Source organism: Ranitomeya imitator, chromosome 5, assembly GCF_032444005.1.
Source record: "Ranitomeya imitator isolate aRanImi1 chromosome 5, aRanImi1.pri, whole genome shotgun sequence".
NCBI classification, from domain to species: domain Eukaryota; kingdom Metazoa; phylum Chordata; class Amphibia; order Anura; family Dendrobatidae; genus Ranitomeya; species Ranitomeya imitator.
The window spans coordinates 248,817,209-248,838,196 of record NC_091286.1 but is presented as its reverse complement, the minus strand read 5'-3'; the positions used below and the strand labels follow the sequence as shown (position 1 = coordinate 248,838,196).

The window sequence follows — 20,988 nt, the reverse complement described above, 5'->3', positions numbered from 1 at the left end:
TCAAATGCAGACATTTTAACAATCAAAACAAACACACAACAAATATCTGGAACTGTACTACAAAGGTCCAACAGCTACAATTTCTTTCTCCTGCAAGAAGTTAACTGAAAGTTTTTTGGAGTTGTTAACACAGATATGGCATCCACCGAGTGTTGTCCTGTCGCGTCTCCTTTAAATTATTTCCAATAAGATGTTAAACTATTAATTTAATAAAATCAATAATTAAAAAAATAATTGAGTAAGTCAAAAGCACATTGCAAATAAACATTAATTACAAATCAAGAAGCATGGCGCGTCCGAGGGTGAGTAGATACCGAATAAGAATATAATCACCCTCGGACGCGCAATGCTTATTTACAACAGCCTTCCTTCCTAAGAATCAGCCCTTTCGTGGTGTAGAGAGAGGTTGTGTTACACTCCAAGGTGTTCCCCGGGTTGCCTTTCATGAGCTTCGATCTTCCGGCTCTCGTTTAGTAGTTGGTGGAAACTACGCTGCATTAGGCCTACAAATTTGGTATGGGGTGTAGAGACAGGTTGTGTTACACTCCAAGGTTTTCACCAGGTTGCCTTTCCTGAGCTTCGATCTTCATGCTCTCGTTTAGTAGGTGTCGGAAAGTAGGCTGCATTAGGCCTACAAATTGGGTATGGGGTGGAGAGAGATGGTGTGTTACACTCCAAGGTGTTCCCCAGGTTTCCTTGCCATTGCTTCGGTCTTCCGACTCTCGTTTAGTAGTTGTAGAAAAGTACACAGCATTAGGCCTACAAAATGGGTATGGGGTGGAGAGAGATGGTGTGTTACACTCCAAGGTGTTCCCCAGGTTGCCTTTCCTGAGCTTCTATGTTCAGGCTCTCATTAAATTGTGGTTAAATGGAACAACTGCATTTGGCGTACTAGTTGGTTTGGGGCCTACTATCGGTGTCTGCCACTCCTTGCTGTTCTCCTGGTTTCCTGTCCTGAAATACCATTTTCAGCCTCTCGTTAAGTAGTTGTTAATGTTAGACTGCATTTGGCCTACTAGTTGGTTTGGGGCCTACTATCGGTGTCTGCCACTCCTTGCTGTTCTCCTCCACTGAACAAAGCTGTGCCGCCTGTTTACTACGGTTGCCAATTTTGAACTGCATTTCGACTACTTACTGATTTGGCCCTACTCTCTGTGTCAGCCTCTCATTCCAGTTGTCCTCCACTGCAATGCCCCCTGGTTATTCCTGTGTTACCAATTTTGAACTGCATTTAGCCCACTTTCTTCTTTGGGCCTATATCTGTGTTTCCACTTCATCGTGCCCATTGCCCAGCCAGTGATAGATGAGTCTGCTGGTACATTGACCCATAACGCAACATTCCCCGTGCACGCTACACAACAACATTGTGACCCTGCTGAAAGTCAGGTTGCTCTTCCCGCATACCATACCACCTTACACGGGGACAAAGAGGAAGGTGCAGATGAAAGTGCAGGTTCCTTCATCAGGTGGGGGGAGGAATACTAGTTGGCGACGTCACTGGCACAGGGCCTCTCATAGTACGCAAAAGTGTTGCTGCCGGTGGGAGGCGCCCCCGCCGTGCAAACACACCGCTGTACTTTGAGGGGCCCTGTGCCAGTGCCAATGCCAACGAGTGGGCCCCCCCTGCTTGCTCAGGTTCACAGCACTTGCAAAGTTGAAATACTTACCTCTCCCTGCTCCACTGCCGTGACGTGGTCCAGATTTCCTGGGCCCACTAATTACTTGAACCAGCCCTACCCCCCACAACTTTAGCCAAATGACCCCCAATTTCAAATGCCTTCCAATTATTATAAGGTAAATTACGCTTGACAAGCTTCATTAAGAAGAATGGATGGTTTTGACATTAAAATGGGCACTCTAGGTGTTTTCCTGGCCCCCACTCACTGCCGACTATGCTGCCCCATTGACTTGCATTGGGTTTCGTGTTTCGGTCGATCCCGACTTTACGTCATAATCGGCCGATTTCACTCGACCCGACTTTGGACATAGTCGGGTTTCGCAAAACCCGGCTCGACTCTAAAAAGGTCAAGGTCGCTCAACTCTAGTCAGCGCATAGTCTAAACATTGGTGGAAGTGTGAGAGATAATTGTGGAAGTGGCAGAGCAATGTTTGACCTGGGGGTGGGTGAACTCTCTTGTGGACGGCGGTACAGGCCCAGGGCCCCTCATGTTACAACAGTGTGTCTGACGTTGGGTGCGCACCACCACCGCCAGAGACAGTTTATTGTACTATGAGGGACCCAGTGGCAGTGCTGTCGACCAAAAGCGGGCACACCCACCTCTTCAGACAAACAGTACTCTCACGGGTGCTTGCGCCAAGTCGCGATACCACGGCCCGTGTGGGGAGTTTGGCCATTTAGGGAGGTGTAAACATGTCGTATGCTGGACAATCAGCTGCTGCAAATTAAGACATTTGAAAAGTCATTCACAGTAGTCCACAGGCAAGAGCTTTTCATAGGAAAGCTAGGTGTCGCCCGGGCAAGGTGGGGCAAAAGAATTCAAAATCCAGTTGTGGTTCATTTTAATGAATGTTAGATCATCAACATTTTGTGTAGCCAGACGAGTCCTTTTTTCGGTTAATATTGAACCTGCAGCACTGAATACTCTTTCTGATAGGACACTAGCTGCCGGGCAAGCAAGCTCCTGCAATGCATATTCAGCCAATTCTGGCCAGATGTCTAATTTTGATGCCCAGTAATCAAATGGGAATGACGGTTGAGGGAGAACATCGATAAGGGATGAAAAATAGTTTGTAACCATACTGGACAAATGTTGTCTCCTGTCACTTTGAATTGATGCAGCAGTACCTGTCCTGTCTCCGGTCATAGCAAAATCACTCCACAACCTGGTCAGAAAACCCCTCTGTCCAACGCCACTTCTGATGTGTGCACCCCTAACACTCCTGGTCTGCTGCCCCCTGGAGCTCGTGTGAGAACGATCACGGGCGCTGTGTGCTGGGAATGCCTGAAGCAAACGGTCAACAAGAGTTGATTGTTTTGTTGCTAATATTAGTTCCAAGTTCTCATGTGGCATAATATTTTGCAATTTGCCTTTATAGCGAGGATCAAGGAGGCAGGCCAACCAGTAATCGTCATCGTTCATCATTTTAGTAATGCATGTGTCCCTTTTGAGGATACGCAAGGCATAATCCGCCATGTGGGCCAAAGTTCCAGTTGTCAAATCTGCGGTTGTGCTTGGTTGAGGGGCAGTTGCAGGCAAATCTACGTCACTTGTGTCCCTCAAAAAACCAGAACCCGGCCTTGCCACGCCACCAATTTCCAGTGCCCCCGGGAAAGCTTCCTCATTAAAAATATACTCATCCCCATCATCCTCCTCGTCCTCCACCTCCTCTTCGCCCACTACCTCGTCCTGTACACTGCCCTGACCAGACAATGGCTGACTGTCATCAAGGCTTTCCTCTTCCTCTGATGCAGACGCCTGATCCTTTATGTGCGTCAAACTTTGCATTAGCAGACGCACTAGGGGGATGCTCATGCTTATTATGGCGTTGTCTGCACTAACCAGCTGTGTGCATTCCTCAAAACACTGAAGGACTTGATACATGTCTTGTATCTTCGACCACTGCACACCCGACAACTCCATGTCTGCCATCCTACTGCCTGCCCGTGTATGTGTATCCTCCCACAAAAACATAACAGCCCGCCTCTGTTCGCACAGTCTCTGAAGCATGTGCAGTGTTGAGTTCCACCTTGTTGCAACGTCTATGATTAGGCGATGCTGGGGAAGGTTCAAAGACCGCTGATAGGTCTGCATAGGGCTGGAGTGTACAGGCGAACGGCGGATATGTGAGCAAAGTCCACACACTTTGAGGAGCAGGTCGGAGAAACCAGGATAAGTTTTCAATAAGCACTGCATCACCAGGTTTAAGGTGTGAGCCAGGCAAGGAATGTGTTTCAGTTGGGAAAGGGAGATGGCAGCCATGAAATTCCTTCCATTATCACTCACTACCTTGCCTGCCTCAAGATCTACTGTGCCCAGCCACGACTGCGTTTCTTCCTGCAAGAACTCGGACAGAACTTCCGCGGTGTGTCTGTTGTCGCCCGAACACTTCATAGCCAATACAGCCTGCTGACGCTTGCCAGTAGCTGCCCCATAATGGAACAACTGGTGTGCAACAGTGACAGCTGACGATGGAGTGGTTTGACGACTGCGGTCAGTGGAAGAGCTGTCGCTTCTGCAGGAGGACGAGGAGGAGGAGGAGGAGGGGGTGCGAACGCCTACAGCCAACTGTTTCCTAGACCGTGGGCTAGGCACAACTGTCCCGAAATTGATGTCCCCTGTGGACCCTGCATCCACCACATTCACCCAGTGTGCTGTGATGGACAAGTAACGTCCCTGGCCATGCCTACTGGTCCATGCATCTGTAGTCAGGTGCACCTTTGTACTCACAGATTGCCTGAGTGCATGGACGATGCGCTGTTTAACATGCTGGTGCAGGGCTGGGATGGCTTTTCTGGAAAAAAAGTGTCAACTGGGTAGCTCGTAGCGTGGTTCAGCGTACTCCATCAGGGCTTTGAAAGCTTCGCTTTCAACTAACCGGTAGGGCATCATCTCTAACGAGATTAGTCTAGCTATGTGGGCGTTTAAACCCTGTGTACGCGGATGCGAGGATAAGTACTTCCTTTTTCTAACTAGAGTCTCATGTAGGGTGAGCTGGACTTGAGAGCTGGAGATCGTGGAACTAGCGGGTGTGCCGGTGGACATGGCAGACTGAGAGACGGTTGGAGACGGTATTGTTTCCGCCGGTGCCCTAGATGCAGTATTTCCTCCAACGAAACTGGTGATTCCCTGACCCTGACTGCTTTGGGCTGGCAAAGAAACCTGCACAGATACTGCCGGTGGTGAAGAAAATGGTGGCCTTACAGTGACGGAAGGGATGTTGCGTTGCTGAGTAGCTTCATTGGCCGAGGGTGCTACAACCTTAAGGGACGTTTGGTAGTTAGTCCAGGCTTGCAAATGCATGGTGGTTAAATGTCTATGCATGCAACTTGTATTGAGACTTTTCAGATTCTGACCTCTGCTTAAGCTAGTTGAACATTTTTGACAGATGACTTTGCGCTGATGAATTGGATGTTGTTTAAAAAAATGCCAGACTGCACTCTTCCTAGCATCGGATCCCTTTTCAGGAATTGCAGACTGAGCTTTAACCGGATGGACACGCTGTCCTCCAACAGTTTTTTGCTTTGCCACGCGTTTTGGGCCAGATACGGGCCCGGCAGATGGAACCTGTTGCGATGTTGATGCCTGCTGCGGCCCCTCCTCCTTCGCTTCAGAACTACTGCCGCCTGCACCCTGTTCCCCCAATGGCTGCCAATCGGGGTCAACAACTGGGTCATCTATAACCTCCTCTTCTAGCTCGTGTGCAACTTCATCGGTGTCACCGTGTAGGTCGGTGGTATAGCGTTCGTGACGGGGCAACATAGTCTCATCAGGGTCTGATTCTGGATCAGTACCCTGAGAGGGCAATGTTGTGGTCTGAGTCAAAGGACCAGCATAGTAGTCTGGCTGTGGCTGTGCATCAGTGCACTCCATGTCAGAATCTACTTGTAATGGACATGGCCTGTTAACTGTTTCACTTTCTAAGCCAGGGACGGTATGTGTAAAGAGCTCCATGGATTAACCCGTTGTGTCGCCTGCTGCATCCTTCTCTCTTGTTGTTGTTGTTTTTGCTGAAGAGGACAAGGAAGCGACTTGTCCCTGACCGTGAACATCCACTAACGACGCGCTGCTTTTAGATTTGCCAGTTTCAGAAGAGGAGGCAAAAGAGCTAGAGGCTGAGTCAGCAAGGTAAGCCAAAACTTGCTGTTGCTGCTCCGGCTTTAAAAGCGGTTTTCCCACTCCCAGAAAAGGGAGCGTTCGAGGCCTTGTGTAGCCAGACGACGAACCTGGCTCCACAGCTCCAGACTTAGGTGCAATATTTTTTTCCCCACGACCACCTGATGCTCCACTACCGCTACCATCATTACCAGCTGACAATGAATGCCCACGGCCACGACCTCTTCCACCAGACTACCTCATTGTTTTAAAAACTTAACCAAAGTAACTTTATTTGTTGCTGTCAAACAACTTACACGGTGAGCTATAACTTCTGTATGATTTCGATATCCCTTTACAGGTTGGTGAAACCGCAAGGAAAATCAGGCACAATGTTACACACTCTGTTTTCTGTGGCACTAAATTAGAGAGATGCCACACACGCAGGACTGTCACTCAAGCACAAATGTCAATATTAAACTCCCACTGTTTTTTTTTGTTTTTTTTAAGGAAACTTTAGAAACAAAATTAAATAAAATGATTTATTCAGGAAGAATTTAGAAACAAAATAAAATAAAATGATTTTTTCAGGGAGAATTTAGAAACCCCAAAAAAAAGAAAATAGCCTTTCTATGGCCCAGTGCCCACTATTTGAGAGAGAGAGATGGCACACCCAGGAGTCAGGAGTGGCACACAAGCAGAAAGGGCAATATTAATCTCCCACTGACTTTTTTTTTTCAGGGAGACTTTAGAAACAAAATTAAATAAAATGATTTATTCAGGAAGAATTTACAAACAAAATAAAATAAAATGATTTTTTCAGGGAGAATCTAGAAACCAAAAAAAAAAGAAAATAGCCTTTCTATGGCCCAGTGCCCACTATTTGAGAGAGAGAGAGATGGCACACCCAGGAGTCAGGAGTGGCACACAAGCAGAAAGGACAATATTAATCTCCCACTGATTGATTTATTGATTTTTTCAGGTAGAATTTAGAAACCAAATCAACCAAAAAAATAAAATAGGCTTTCTATGGCCCACTGAGTGAGAGATGGCACACACAGGAGTCAGGAGTGGCACACAGGCCCAGAGGCCAATATTTATCTCCCACTGATTGATTGATTTATTGATTTTTTTCAGGTAGAATTTAGAAACCAAATAAACCCAAAAAAAAATAGGCTTTCTATGGCCCACTGAGTGAGAGATGGCACACACAGGAGTCAGGAGTGGCACACAAGCCCAGAGGCCAATATTTATCTCTCACTGATTGATTTATTGATTTTTTCTTGTAGAATTTAGAAACCAAATCAACAAAAAGAAAAAAAATAGCCTTTCTATGGCCCAGTGACTGCCCACTATTTGAGAGAGAGAGATGGCACACCCAGGAGTCAGGAGTGGCACACAAGCAGAAAGGGCAATATTAATCTCCCACTGACTTTTTTTTTTCAGGGAGACTTTAGAAACAAAATTAAATAAAATGATTTATTCAGGAAGAATTTAGAAACAAAATAAAATAAAATGATTTTTTCAGGGAGAATTTAGAAACAAAAAAAAAAAGAAAATAGCCTTTCTATGGCCCAGTGCCCACTATTTGAGAGAGAGAGATGGCACACCCAGGAGTCAGGAGTGGCACACAAGCAGAAAGGGCAATATTAATCTCCCACTGACTTTTTTTTTCAGGTAGACTTTAGAAACAAAATTAAATAAAATGATTTATTCAGGACGAATTTAGATACAAAATAAAATAAAATGATTTTTTCAGGGAGAATTTAGAAACCAAAAAAAAAAGAAAATAGCCTTTCTATGGCCCAGTGCCCACTATTTGAGAGAGAGAGATGGCACACCCAGGAGTCAGGAGTGGCACACAAGCAGAAAGGGCAATATTAATCTCCCACTGACTTTTTTTTTTCAGGGAGACTTTAGAAACAAAATAAAATAAAATGATTTATTCAGGAAGAATTTAGAAACAAAATAAAATAAAATGATTTATTCAGGAATAATTTAGAAACAAAAAAAAAATAGGCTTTCTATGGCCCACTGAGTGAGAGATGGCACACACAGGAGTCAGGAGTGGCACACAAGCCCAGAGGCCAATATTTATCTCCCACTGATTGATTGATTTATTGATTTTTTCAGGTAGAATTTAGAAACCAAATCAACCCAAAAAAAAAATAGGCTTTCTATGGCCCACTGAGTGAGAGATGGCACACACAGGAGTCAGGAGTGGCACACAAGCCCAGAGGCCAATATTTATCTCCAACTGATTGATTTATTGATTTTTTCAGGTAGAATTTAGAAACCAAATCAACAAAAAGAAAAAAAATAGCCTTTCTATGGCCCAGTGACTGCCCACTAGTTGAGAGAGAGAGATGGCACACCTAGGAGTCAGGAGTGGCACACAAGCAGAAAGGGCAATATTAATCTCCCACTGATTTTTTTTTATTTTTTCTTTGAGTATTTAGAAACCCAGTAAAAAAAAAATTAATAGGCTTTCTATGGCCCACTATTTGAGAGAGAGATGGCACACTCAGGACTGGCACACAAGCCCAAAGGCCAATATTAATCTCCCACTGTATTTTTTTTATCAGGGAGAATTTATAAACCCCACAAAAAAAATACAGAAAAATGAAAAGGCTTTCTATGGCCCACTATGTGAGAGAGATTGCACACACAGGGATGGCACTCTAGCAGAAATGCCAAATTGCCAATCTTAATCTCCACAAAAAAAAAAAAAAAACAGGGACTGTCCTACAATTACTATCTCCCTGCCTGCAGTAATCTCAGCCAGGTATGGCAGGCAGCAATAAGGAGTGGACTGATGCACAAATGAAATAAAAAGTGTGGACAAACAAAAAAGATAGCTGTGCAGAAAGGAAGGAACAAGAGGATTTGTGCTTTGAAAAAAGCAGTTGGTTTGCACAGCGGCGTACACACAGCAATGCAGCTATCAGGGAGCCTTCTAGGGCAGCCCAATGAGCTACAGCGCTGAGAAAAAAAAAAATAAAATGTTGCCTCCACTGTCCCTGCACACCGAAGGTGGTGTTGGACAGTGGAAATCGCTACAGCACAAGCGGTTTTGTGGTTAATGGACCCTGCCTAACGCTATCCCTGCTTCTGACGAAGCGGCAGCAACCTCTCCCTATGCTCAGATCAGCAGCAGTAAGATGGCGGTCGGCGGGAACGCCTCTTTATAGCCCCTGTGACGCCGCAGACAGCAAGCCAATCACTGCAATGCCCTTCTCTAAGATGGTGGGGACCAGGACCTATGTCATCACGCTGCCCACACTCTGCGTTCACCTTCATTGGCTGAGAAATGGTGCTTTTTGCGTCATTGAAACGCGACTTTGGCGCGAAAGTCGCGTACCGCATGGCCGACCCCGCACAGGGGTCGGATCGGGTTTCATGAAACCCGACTTTGCCAAAAGTCGGCGACTTTTGAAAATGAACGATCCGTTTCGCTCAACCCTACTTGTGATATTTCAGTTTTTCTTTTTTAATAAATTTGCAAAAATTACTACGTTTCTGTTTTTTTTTCAGTCAAGATGGTGTGCAGAGTGTACATTAAAGAGAAAACAAATGAACTTTTTTGAATTTACCAAATGGCTGCAATGAAACAAAGTGTGAAAAATTTAAAGGAGTCTGAATACTTTCCGTACCCACTGAATACCTGTATGTCATCTCCCCCTGCATATGGTATATACCTGTATGTCATCTCCTCCTGTGTATAGTACATACCCGTGTGCCATCTCCTCCTGTATTAGAACTCGTTCACATTTTATTTGGCCATTGTTTTTACCTCAGTATTTGTAAGCTAAAACTTGAAGTAAAATAATCAGAGGAAAAGTTCATTAGAAACACGTCACCACTTCTGCATTTTTCTCCCACTCTTGGTTTTGGCTTATAAATACTGAAGTAAAATACTGACCAAATCCTGAACGTGTGAATATGGCCTTATACACAGCCTCCACCTGCAGCGCCTCACGCCTCTCTATACACAGTCTCATACTGCAGTAGCATCTCACGTCTCTCATTTTCCCCCTCACATCTCTATCCATGAGGCTCCTCCCTTTCCCTTGACGTATTACCTCACTGGAGCAACTCCATTCTAGACATGACGGAGCTAGATGTGGCCTGTGCCTGCTATGCGGAGTGGGCATGGCTATGTGGAGAGGGCGTGGCTCGATACATACACACACATACATACACTCAACTTTATATATGTATATATATATATATATATATATATGAAGCTGCTCAATTTCTACCATCCTCTATTAAAAGGTGTATGTATTGTCTTCTATGGTTACCTGTATGTGGATACATTTTACAGTCTGCTCACATCTATTTCTTGTGTCCTACTGTATGAATATTCAACAGTGTGTTGATTTTTCATTTAACTAATATAGAAGTGTCTCCCTCCTGGAAACAATAATTCGAGCAGATGTGGCCCCATGCTGTTTTACCACCAAATGTAATCATGTCTCAAAGCAAGACTTTACAAATTCTGTCCTATACCCAAGTCACTTTCCTCTACAGTTTGGTGCATACACAACAGAAAGAATCAGCTGCAATCCCATTTCTTAAACAGATCAGATAATTAGCAGAACATTTTATCACCACTTACACTGCTGTGCCAAAATACAGTCTTCAACAGGTTCATCTTCCGCTACATGCATTAACATAAACTTATAGACGCATAATGATTTGTTCGATTTGTGTATTCCAGCATTTCAAACAGTTTTCAAGACTAAGAAAAGAGAATTGTACTAATGTAAAAAATTAAATTTGCCGTATTTTGTGAAATGTAGATTTGTAGAAGACTTTTTTTTATTGACCTTGACTTGTGCGTGACAGACGGCATCTGTATTTTTGGGACAATGTGGTTCACTTGACTCACTTTATTCACTTATATTTTTGCAGCACGTTTACAGTGCAAGTCGATGAGGATAAAAACCAGACACTGAAATTACCAGCTAGTCATACAATAAGTGTGAAAAAGCTATTTGTAGGAGGAATCCCATCTGATGTACAATTTCCCATGTACAAGAACATACCACCATTTGAAGGATGCATTTGGGACCTATTGATCAACGCAGTGTAAGCTTTCAATACATTTGTCGTATTGTGCAATTACTTTTTCTTGTCAAGCATGCATTTAACTTGATTCTATCAAGAAAATCTTCAATGAAACATTATTTCATATGGTTTAATGACAGGTAAACTCTGCAATTGTTAGATACTTTTGGTCAAAATGAAATCCCCAAGTGAAGATCCAGGATCTTTAGCTGCAAACTCATATTCTATAGATACATTAATGCTTCAAAGTTTGTGTACCCTTCAGAATTTTTTATATTTTTGCATAAATTTGATCTAAAACTACATCAGATTTTCACACAAATGCTAAAAGTAGATAGGAAAAACAAAATTAAACAAATGAGTAACAAATATTAGACTTTCACATTTTTTAAATGAGGAAAATGATCCAATGCACATTTTTGTGAGCTGCAAAATTCTGTGAACCTTTGCTTTCAGTATATGGTGAGATCCCTTTATGCATCAATAACTGCATGTAAACATTTCCTGTCATTGTTGATTAATCCTGCACATAGGCTTGAAGCTGCTTCATATTTGTTATGTTGGTTGGTTTTCTTCCACGAATTGCTTGCTTTAGATCCTTCCACAATATTTCTATAGGATTAAAGGGACTCTGTCACCTGAATTTGGAGGGAACAATTTTCAGCCATAGGGGCGGGGTTTTCGGGTGTTTGATTCACCCTTTCCTTACCCGCTGGCTGCATGCTGGCTGCAATATTGGATTGAAGTTCATTCTCTGTCCTCCGTAGTACATGCCTGCAAAAGGCAATCTTAAGGGAGCTTAGTCTCCAGAAATGCATTGAGATTCCTACCTATATGGTTCGTGCTAAAGTCTGTATCCTCCATGTTTAACGTTTGTGAATAAAGACAACTCTTTTTTTACGGATTCGGTGAAGCTGGACATTTCTTCTTTTTTTAATAATTGTCATGTCTTCTTTTCTACACAATCTGTATAACTATGGATTGTTAAATTCCGAACTCTTTAGAGATGGCTTTGTAACCTTTTCCACCTTGATGAGCATCAATAACTTTTTCTGAGGTTCTATGAAATATCCTTTGCTTGAGCTATGATACATTTCCAAAAAACAAGGCTTATGAAGACTTTGATAGATTCTATAAATATAAAAGTTTCTCACTCACACCTGATTGTCATCCTCATTGTTTGAAAACACTAGATTATAACTACACCTTCAAATTATCTGCTATAATCCTAAATATCTACATACGTTTGCCCCTCACAGAATATGATATTGAATCATTTTCTTCAATAAGAATAAGAAAGTCAAACATTTGATACTCATTTGTTTAACTTGGTTCTCTTTATGTACTCTTAGGGCTTGTGTGAAAATGTAATGTTGTTTTAGGTCAAATTTAAGTTAAAATATAGAAAATAATTTGGTCAGCCAGGTCTCACTTCAGTTATATAACCGGAGTTCATCTACTATGAATTCTTCTCACTTTATTGACATCACCGCTCAGTTCTACACCTGAGTTCTCAGCCCCATCTCAGTGTCTCCTGGTTTGCCGGGGGGAGAACCCATGCAATTTTTTCATTTATTTTCTTATTTATTAATAAGTATAGTAAAATGCACACCCAAGGTAATCTTAGTTCACAGCCTCCAGTGGTTCCAGTAGATGGAAACTACAGCAACCCTCAATGTCCCTCAAAGTTACCAACGAGTTTCCAGGCATTGCATCTGCTGGGACACCCAGTGGCTGTGAATTCAGGTAACCTTAAGGTACCTTCACACTGAACAACTTTACAACAAGAACGACAACGATTTGTGACGTTGCAGCGTCCTGGATAGCGATCCCGTTGTGTTTGACATGCAGCAGCGATCAGGATCCTGCTGTGACATCTCTGGTCGTAGCTAGAAGTCCAGAACTGTATTTGGTTGTCAGGTCAGCGTGATTCGTCATGTTTGACAGCAAAAGCAATGATGCCTGCAATGTTTTTCATGGAGCAACAACCAGCGAGAACGATAAGTACATCACTGGATCGCTCCTGCATTGTTCTGCTGTTGTCTGTGTTTGAAGTCTCCTAGCGACCTAAATAGCGGCGCTGCAGCGATCGGCTCGTTGTCTATATCACTGCAGCGTCGCTTAATGTGACGGTACCTTTACCATAGTTCACAGCCACCAGGTCTCAGAGTAGCTTGAGTGTCGGACTGATGAGTGCCTAGTGCCAGACTCACGATTGTTCATCAGTTCAGCACTGGAACTTGCAAAGTAAGAGAATCGGCTGTTATGAACTAAAGTGACTTTACTGTACTTGGTAATAATTAAAAAATAACATGAAAAAAATGGTGTGAAGTCACCTGTAATTTTCATAACCAGCTGAGGTAAAGCTGATGGCTGGGGGATGATTTTAATATTCTGGGAACGGGCCAATATCCATAAAGGTATTAAAATCAGCTCACCGCTGTTTGCTTAATGTTTCCTGGTTATTGTAGGGGAGTTCCCCCAAAAAAATGACATGGGGTCCCCCTATCTTCAATAACCAGCAAAGACTAAACAGACAGCTGTGAGCTGATATTTATAGCCTAGGAAAGGGCCATGGATATTGGCCCCCTCCAAGACATCAGTTCTCAGCCACCTCAGAAATGGTGCATTAATCTGTCGTTTAGCCTCCACTTTTCCCACTTGCACTGGTGTGGTGGCAAGTGGGGTAATAGGTTTTGATTTGATTTCAGCTGTTTTATAGCCGCTGACATCAAGCCCAGGGGTTTGTAATGGAGAGGCACCCCCCATGGATAAGGCACCCCCATTACTAACCCCATATAGAAAATTAAATAAAGACACAGAAAAAAAAGTCCTTTTAATTAAAATAAACACAAAGAAAAATCCTTTATTTGAAATAAACACTTACCACCCTCTTTATTTATTTATTTATTGCATTGACGCCGACTCATAAATACTCTCATCATCATACGCCTGCTCTCGCTGCTATCAGTGACACTGGACTTACAATAATGAGAATAGCACTCTCATTAGCGAATGCCTGTGACCTTTTTACCGCCAGTCACAGCTGCTGGCTCACAAGGTGTATCTGAATGACAACATGGGAAACGCAGCACTCTGATCTGCAGTAAAAAGGTCACAGGCATACGATGATGAGAGTATTCATGGGTGCAAAAAATAATTAAATAAAATAATAAAATAAAGTTAGGTCCCCTCTATTTTTGCTATCCAGCGCATATGACAGATGACAGCGTGGGAAACGCCTGATGTTTTGGCCCCCTATTCATTTAAATGGGGTCTGGGTTCAGGTTTGAGTTCGGGTACTGTTCTGGTACCCAAACCAAACTTTTTAAAAATGTTTGGCCAAATCCGACATACCAGAACATCCACGGGTTCACCCATTGCCAGTCATAACATAACTTTATGATGTCACGTTGATTAGGAATCACAAGAAGTGTAAAAGAATGCACTTTAGAGCTGGCTGAGCAAGTTTGCAATGCCTTGATCCAGATACTAAGGAATACTAATACGGAATGCCAATATGGAAGCCACACCAGAGTAATGTTTTTGCTGTTCTTTAGTTTTTTCAAACCTTTCCTAGTCAAACCTTGCAAATCAGGGAGTCTGCAGTATACAGTATATTGCTGCATAATTTGTTTGTGGAAATGCTGTGGGATACAGTAGCCATGGTGATAGTCTTAGCATTAATTTACTAATACTAATCTTAAATCATATTATGATAAGCAATTCTGAGCCACACAATGCAATTTATGTGGCAGAAAATCAACTGTATACATAGCCTTTGGATATGTACCCATAATCTCCTGTGAGTACAAAGAGCAGAATGTGTGATGAGCTAGTAGAGCGCAAAAAAGCGCAGAAGAAATACCTTCTATGAGTACAGTGTATTTTCAGGCTACAAATTTGCTGCTTACATTTCTGCTACTGTCCTATTTACCTAAATTGGGCTTGCAAAAATCCTTGTGCATTCTACTAAAATAATCTTAATCAGATAAGTTAAATACATTTCTGCAATGAATCTTCAGCATATGAATATACTAGGGATTAGTAGATCTTTTAATTCCTTCACCACATTGGGTTTTCCCATTTTTTAGTTTTCATTTTTGCTCCCCTTTTTCCCAGTGCCATATCATTATTATTTTTCCATCAATTTGGCCATTTGAGGTCTTGATTTTTTTCAGCACAAGTTGTTCATTTGTAAAACACTATTGGCTTTACCATATAGTGTACTGGAAAATTTGAAAAAAATTCCAAGTGTTGTGAAATTGCTAAAAAAAAAAACAACTGTTTTTTTTTACCATGTTCACCAAATGCTAACACTAACCTGATAATATAATTCTCCAAGTCATTTCAAGATGGCAAATATCAAACATGTATAGGCTCTTTTTTATTTAAGTGGTGGAAAAAAAAATCCAAAGTTTGTAAAAAACAAACAAATGCCACCATTTTCCGAGACCCATAGAGTCTCCATTTTTCGGGATCTGGGGCTGGATGAGGGCTTATTTTTTGTGCACCAACTGATGTTTTATCGACACTATTTTGGGGTTGATATGATCCTATGAACACCTGTTAATGCACTGTATTGCATTACTGCAGTGACCAAAAAGCATAATTCTGGAGTTATGATTTTTTTCTCAATACGTCAATTACCGATCGGATTAATTATTTTGATTTTTTGATAGATCGTGTATTTCTGAATTCAGTGATACCAAATATGTGTATTTTTGATTTTTTAATTGTTTTATTTTGAATAGGGCAAAAGGGAGGTAGTTTTAACTTTTATATTTTAATTTTTTTTAAATATTTTTAAAAACATTTTTTTTCTTTCACTAGCTTCAGAAGTCTCCCTAGGATCGGGGACTCTACCAGACCCTCGGGTTGTCATGCCAACCCATCGGTGCCCTGCTATCATGTGACAGTTATGCACTTCCAGAACGTGCGCATGTTAAATGCCCCTGTCAAAGATTGACAGCGGCATTTAATATGTTCAGAACCGCAGGTGGATCTTGTATCCACCCGCGGCTGTTAGAGGCACATGACAGGTGATCAAATCAGCTGTCATGTGCCTGAAAAGATGTGGGGTCGGCGCCGGAGCCAGCATCAAAGAGGGGGAGATGACCTATGATGAAACTATACATTATAGGTTTTAAAGGGGTTAAAATTTGAATTAGCAAGGTTTGCAGAGCTTTACCCAAAAATTTGATTTGTAGCAAATAAATTAGCTGTGAACCCCAATACAACAAAGCCTCTAATTGTCCAGAAAATACATGTATAATACTCAATGGTCTCTTAGGACTCCACTGAACTTATTTGACCTCTTTAAAGCTATGTTCCCATGATAAGGTAGTATTTTCCTGCATCCAAAGTGCTGTGTTCTAATTATGCAGGTAAATCCGCATGTGTTCGCTGAACAATGTAGATTTACCGCATTCAATACATATCCATTGTGGAGATTTTTGTTGCGTAGACTCGCATCTCCATGACAGAAATTGACATGCTGTTGCTAATAAACCTGTGCCATGGGTGAGTTTATGCGCTGTTAAATAGAAGCAGAGTGGACATGGGAATTCTATAAATCCAATGTACTGTGTGTGCTGTACAAAGCAGCATTTTTCCAAAACACTTCTGTTCCTGATCATGGGCACGTACCGTAACACAAATATAAAATTATGATGTAGGGGCATTAAACTGCCCTCTTTTATTTGCAGTGCATCAAGATTAAAAGAAAATCGAGATAGTAAGATTATATAGTGCAATATATAACAGATCAATCAGTTTACACAAGTCACATTGACTCTGCCAGTCAAGCACCTCCATGTGACTTGAATGTTTGTATTATTCACGGATTGAGTCTTCCACTCCAATTTTCATTGCAGCAGTAGTACGCCACAATCATGCTTAGGTCGGGGTCACACTTGCTAGTTCAATGCGAGAAACTCGCGCAAGTCTCTCAAATTAAGTCCCTTCACTGCCACTGGCACTCGGGACCGGAGTTTGCGGCTGCATGTAAAACACCTGCTAGGGCAGTGGGGTACTCGGAACCAGGTCAGACGGCTCATAAAGAGGTGGTCACAGCAGCAATAAAAGGGATGAAGGAAACATTTGTAAGGGATTATTCGTGATGCCACCTGTGGTGTTTGACTAGAGAGGGCCGATGCTGTTTAATGGGAACGTGGGGCCCCAGGGCTGCCAGAACAGTCTATGAGGGGTTGTGGACATTGGGGTGAAAGAATAATTGCAGGACGCAGGGACTGTAGTTTCTTTACCTTAATTGTAGGTGCTTTCCTACACAGGGAATAGGTGGTATTAGAGATCCAGGCAGACTGGAAGAAGTTCAGAATTCCCCTAGCTAGGTGGAGTTGGAAGCCTCCCTAATGCACTGTTCTCTGGGTTCCTGACGCTTGTAGTTCTCCTCAAGTCCCTCTCTGTCCACTTAGTGTGAAACGCTACCCGCATGTCAGGTGGCTTGAGCCTTTTCCAGGTGTCACTCCCTTGTGGTGACTCCGGGCTCCGATATGCGGCTGTGCCTTTGGGTGTCAGTTGTGGCCAGAAGACCTGCAATTTCCTGTCCTCTGGATTTGCTGAGGGGCATGCAGTTCCCAAAACAACCACGGACTCCGGTGTCTGCTCTGTTATGCTCAATCCTGGGATGAGTTCAGTCGCAGCTCCACTCCCAGGCTCTCCTCACATGCTTCCTCTCCCTTCACTGTCTCACACTGAGCTCTCTAACCCCTCCTCCAGGCCAGAACTTATAGGGAAGCTACCCTGAAACCAGGTTTAGAGCTCCCCTTCTGGTCTGGAGTCAGAAAAGGTGTTGTATGCCAGTGTACCTGCTAAAGGAATCCCTTCTTGCTTCCAGGCATGGCATAACCCCCTGTGAGGGAGGCAACGCCACTGTCGCAACCTGACTCCTGGGGTGCCACACATGTATTTCTGAGCAGCTGCACGCTTCGATCCCTATTGCCGGCGGCAGTGCTGTGACTTGATGCGAGAGACTCGCGTGAGTTTCTCGCATTGAACTCACAAGTGTGACCCCGGCCTTAGGCTATGTGCACGTGATGTAGATTTGTAGCGTTTCTGCAGCATATTTTTCAGCACGGAACTGCTCCAAAAACACAATGGATCACTTAAGCAATGCTAATCAATGACATTCCTGAAGTGTTGTGCACATGATCCAGAAATTTCCATCCTTATTTGCAGCGTTTTATTTTCTGCAGCATGTGAATACTTTTTGCGGACTTTGAGTAAGTCAAGTCGGCAGCAAAAATGCAGGTGTAAAAAGGTTTGCAGATTTGCTGCGCATTTGCTTCCAAAAATGCTGAAGAATTGTCAAAGGTAATGATGTCTTATGAAGGAAAAATCCACCTAAGGAAGGTAGCAGTCCGATGCCGAGACGCGTAGTGGTTCAATAAAAGGTTTGTTCACCACTCATCTATTGCAGTGTGCTCTATAGCCACAACGCTCCTTAAATTGACCACATTTTTTCCAAAAAAATTATGGAGGAATAATGTGTGAGTGGCGGAGCTTCAAAAACCGCATGAAAATCTGCAACAAAAAAGCTACAAAAAAACTACAAAAACGTAACAAAAATGCACGTATTTTCCAGTGCGTTTTTCTGCCAAGAGATGCAGAAACCTTGCAGAAATTTCTGCAAGTAAATCCGCATCTTGTGCACATAGCCTAATAGTCTGCCTTCCTAAATTATACATAGAATTAGTGACTATAAATGAGCAGATCACTTCGTACAAGACTGGTTCGTGCTCTCTGGCCATGAGCAGGCGCTGAAAGAATTTCCTTACCATCCTGGAACTTAGGATCAGCGTATGATTAGCTTGGCTGGCAAGATGTCGCCTGTGCACTGCACTCTGCATAAATGACGTCAATCAAGGCTGGCAATACGCTGAACCAGGGAACTTGACAGCTTAGGAAAATTAATGCATATGCTGTGCACAGCCGTAAAGCACTGACCGGGACCGGGGTTGCACAAAGCGATCCACCAATTACTATTAATGACCTATTTTTGAAGACCTATTACTATTTATGTATCTAACCAAATAGCATGAATCTTCACTATTTAACACGCTTCCATTCATTTTTTATATTATTTGCTAAATATTTTTATAGCTATTTCAGGTTTATTATTCAGTTCAGACATTCTCATTAGACAAACTTGTTAAAAACAATGCATAAAACAATGTATGATTGAGTCCATTTTAGTATCTTTGTTCATTTACTTTCCAGTGTTTCTAATGCTAAATGGTTCTTTTATGGATATTCGTTATTTTTATACTCATGATAATATAAATCATGTCTCATAAAAAGACAAGCCAGTTGTACGTAATAGCTTTTTCATTTTTAATACACAAAATCTCTGCAGTTACATGCTAATTTTTATCCTAATAGGCCAATAGACTTTGCACAACCTGTATCTTTTGAGAATGCAGATATTGGACAGTGCCTTACAGATGAAGAAGTTGACTTAGATGAAAATGGAGCATTACCCCTCCCTGGTGCCACAAAGTCACCGCAAATCATGCCCAGTCCCCCAGGTCCTGTCCCATCAACCGTAAGTACTAAACTACAATATACTTAAAGTAAATATGTCAGCTTTTAGAAACAGATATTGATTTATAATATTCAAGCATATATAGTCAGAGTTAAGCCCTAGTTCTTTATGAGCTTGAAGAGGGCAGTACATAGTGGTAGCATTTACATTACAGATTATTTTTACAATTTTACAAAACAACTTGTAGACAAAGCTCATAAATGTTTACTAGTAAATATCAAATGTATAGAGTAAAAGGCTTAAAGCTGAACTTCTATCACCAAATCTTACCTCGTATTTGCCCTTGGACACAAAAATCTTCAGATTATCATGGCCTTCAGGTCAGAATATCCTTAATATTGGCATGGAGTGCTGTCATGCATAAATGTAATCCTTAAAAAGTAATCTTATATCCTCTTATTCTTTTGTCAAACATGATTATAAAAAATGATATATAATTGTATTAATAGTTCATAAAATATTACTGTTAACTGGCTTTTAATGATTTATTTTTAATACCGGTCTCTTTTTACGGATTACTAGATTTGTCATCAAATGTCTGACATTGCTAAAATTCCTGTAATCTGAGGATTTCAGCTCATTGTCATATTATCTTCAGTAAATTCCAAATAGAAAGTCCATATGTTAAATGAAACAAGAGCCTGAATTTATAAAACTTCCACTGAATAAGTAGGGTCAGATTGAGAATTTTAATCTCAAAGGGAAGCGGGTGGTTTTCGAGAGTGCAGATGTTGCAGTTACCACAAGTACCTAGTACATGGTAAGCCTAAATATACCTTTACCACAAACGACCATTCCAGCACATGGTAGTTTGTGGACACATTAGACGTATTAAATTGAGGCCCAGGAGGTTTTAGTTATGCCTCTGATTTCCTTAGTAGGAAAATGACCAAGAGGGCTTTCCTGTCATCAATGTAGAACTTGTACACTTTTGATGCAGTATACATGTATAATGATATGCATTGATAACACTAAGAAGGAAAAGCCATGGAATTATGGAAAACCATAGGATTGACAGACATGTTAATGATATGCAAATGATCAAAAAAATGGAAACAATTTTTTTAAACATTTTGATTTGTTCAGTATCGAGTATGAGCACCACATGCAGAAATACAAGCACTTACACACCTTGGCTGCTATCAATGAGGTTATTAATGGTTGTCTGAGTAATGTTCTGCTATGTTGAATGCACTTGGGCACACAAATCATCAAGATCCATTTCTGACAACTCCCTTTATGATTGTCAACAAATTATGTGCCAAATGTGCTTGAACGGAGATGCTGGAGGCCATAGTAGCATGTTTAGGCCACATAGGCTGCTCACAGTAGCATACCTTCAACCTGTTGTCATGTTTAAAAACTGTTTCTGGGTCGATTTTGAGAAATGGCTGTATCACTGGTTCCATGACCATAGCAATGTAATGTCAAGTTGTTAGTGTACCTGGAATGAAGACAAGAGGGATCCGGCTGCTGTATATTATGCTACCCCACACCATGTTCGCAGGAGTAGTACAGGTGTGATGTTCACTCATGAAGACTTTTTCATCATGCTGCCTATGTAGTCTCAAACCA

General features: G+C 42.1%; 1 protein-coding gene across 2 annotated transcripts in view; it reads left to right on the top strand.

Moving 5' to 3' along the window:
• LAMA2 (laminin subunit alpha 2) overlaps positions 1-20,988 on the top strand; it is a 1,496,617-nt gene that overhangs the window by 1,436,321 nt on the left and 39,308 nt on the right. For both annotated transcript variants that reach the window (XM_069726054.1, XM_069726053.1), the window contains 2 exons: positions 10,692-10,868; positions 19,251-19,413. In XM_069726054.1, the coding sequence (XP_069582155.1) occupies positions 10,692-10,868; positions 19,251-19,413 (340 nt within the window). The remainder of the gene's footprint in view (positions 1-10,691; positions 10,869-19,250; positions 19,414-20,988) is intronic.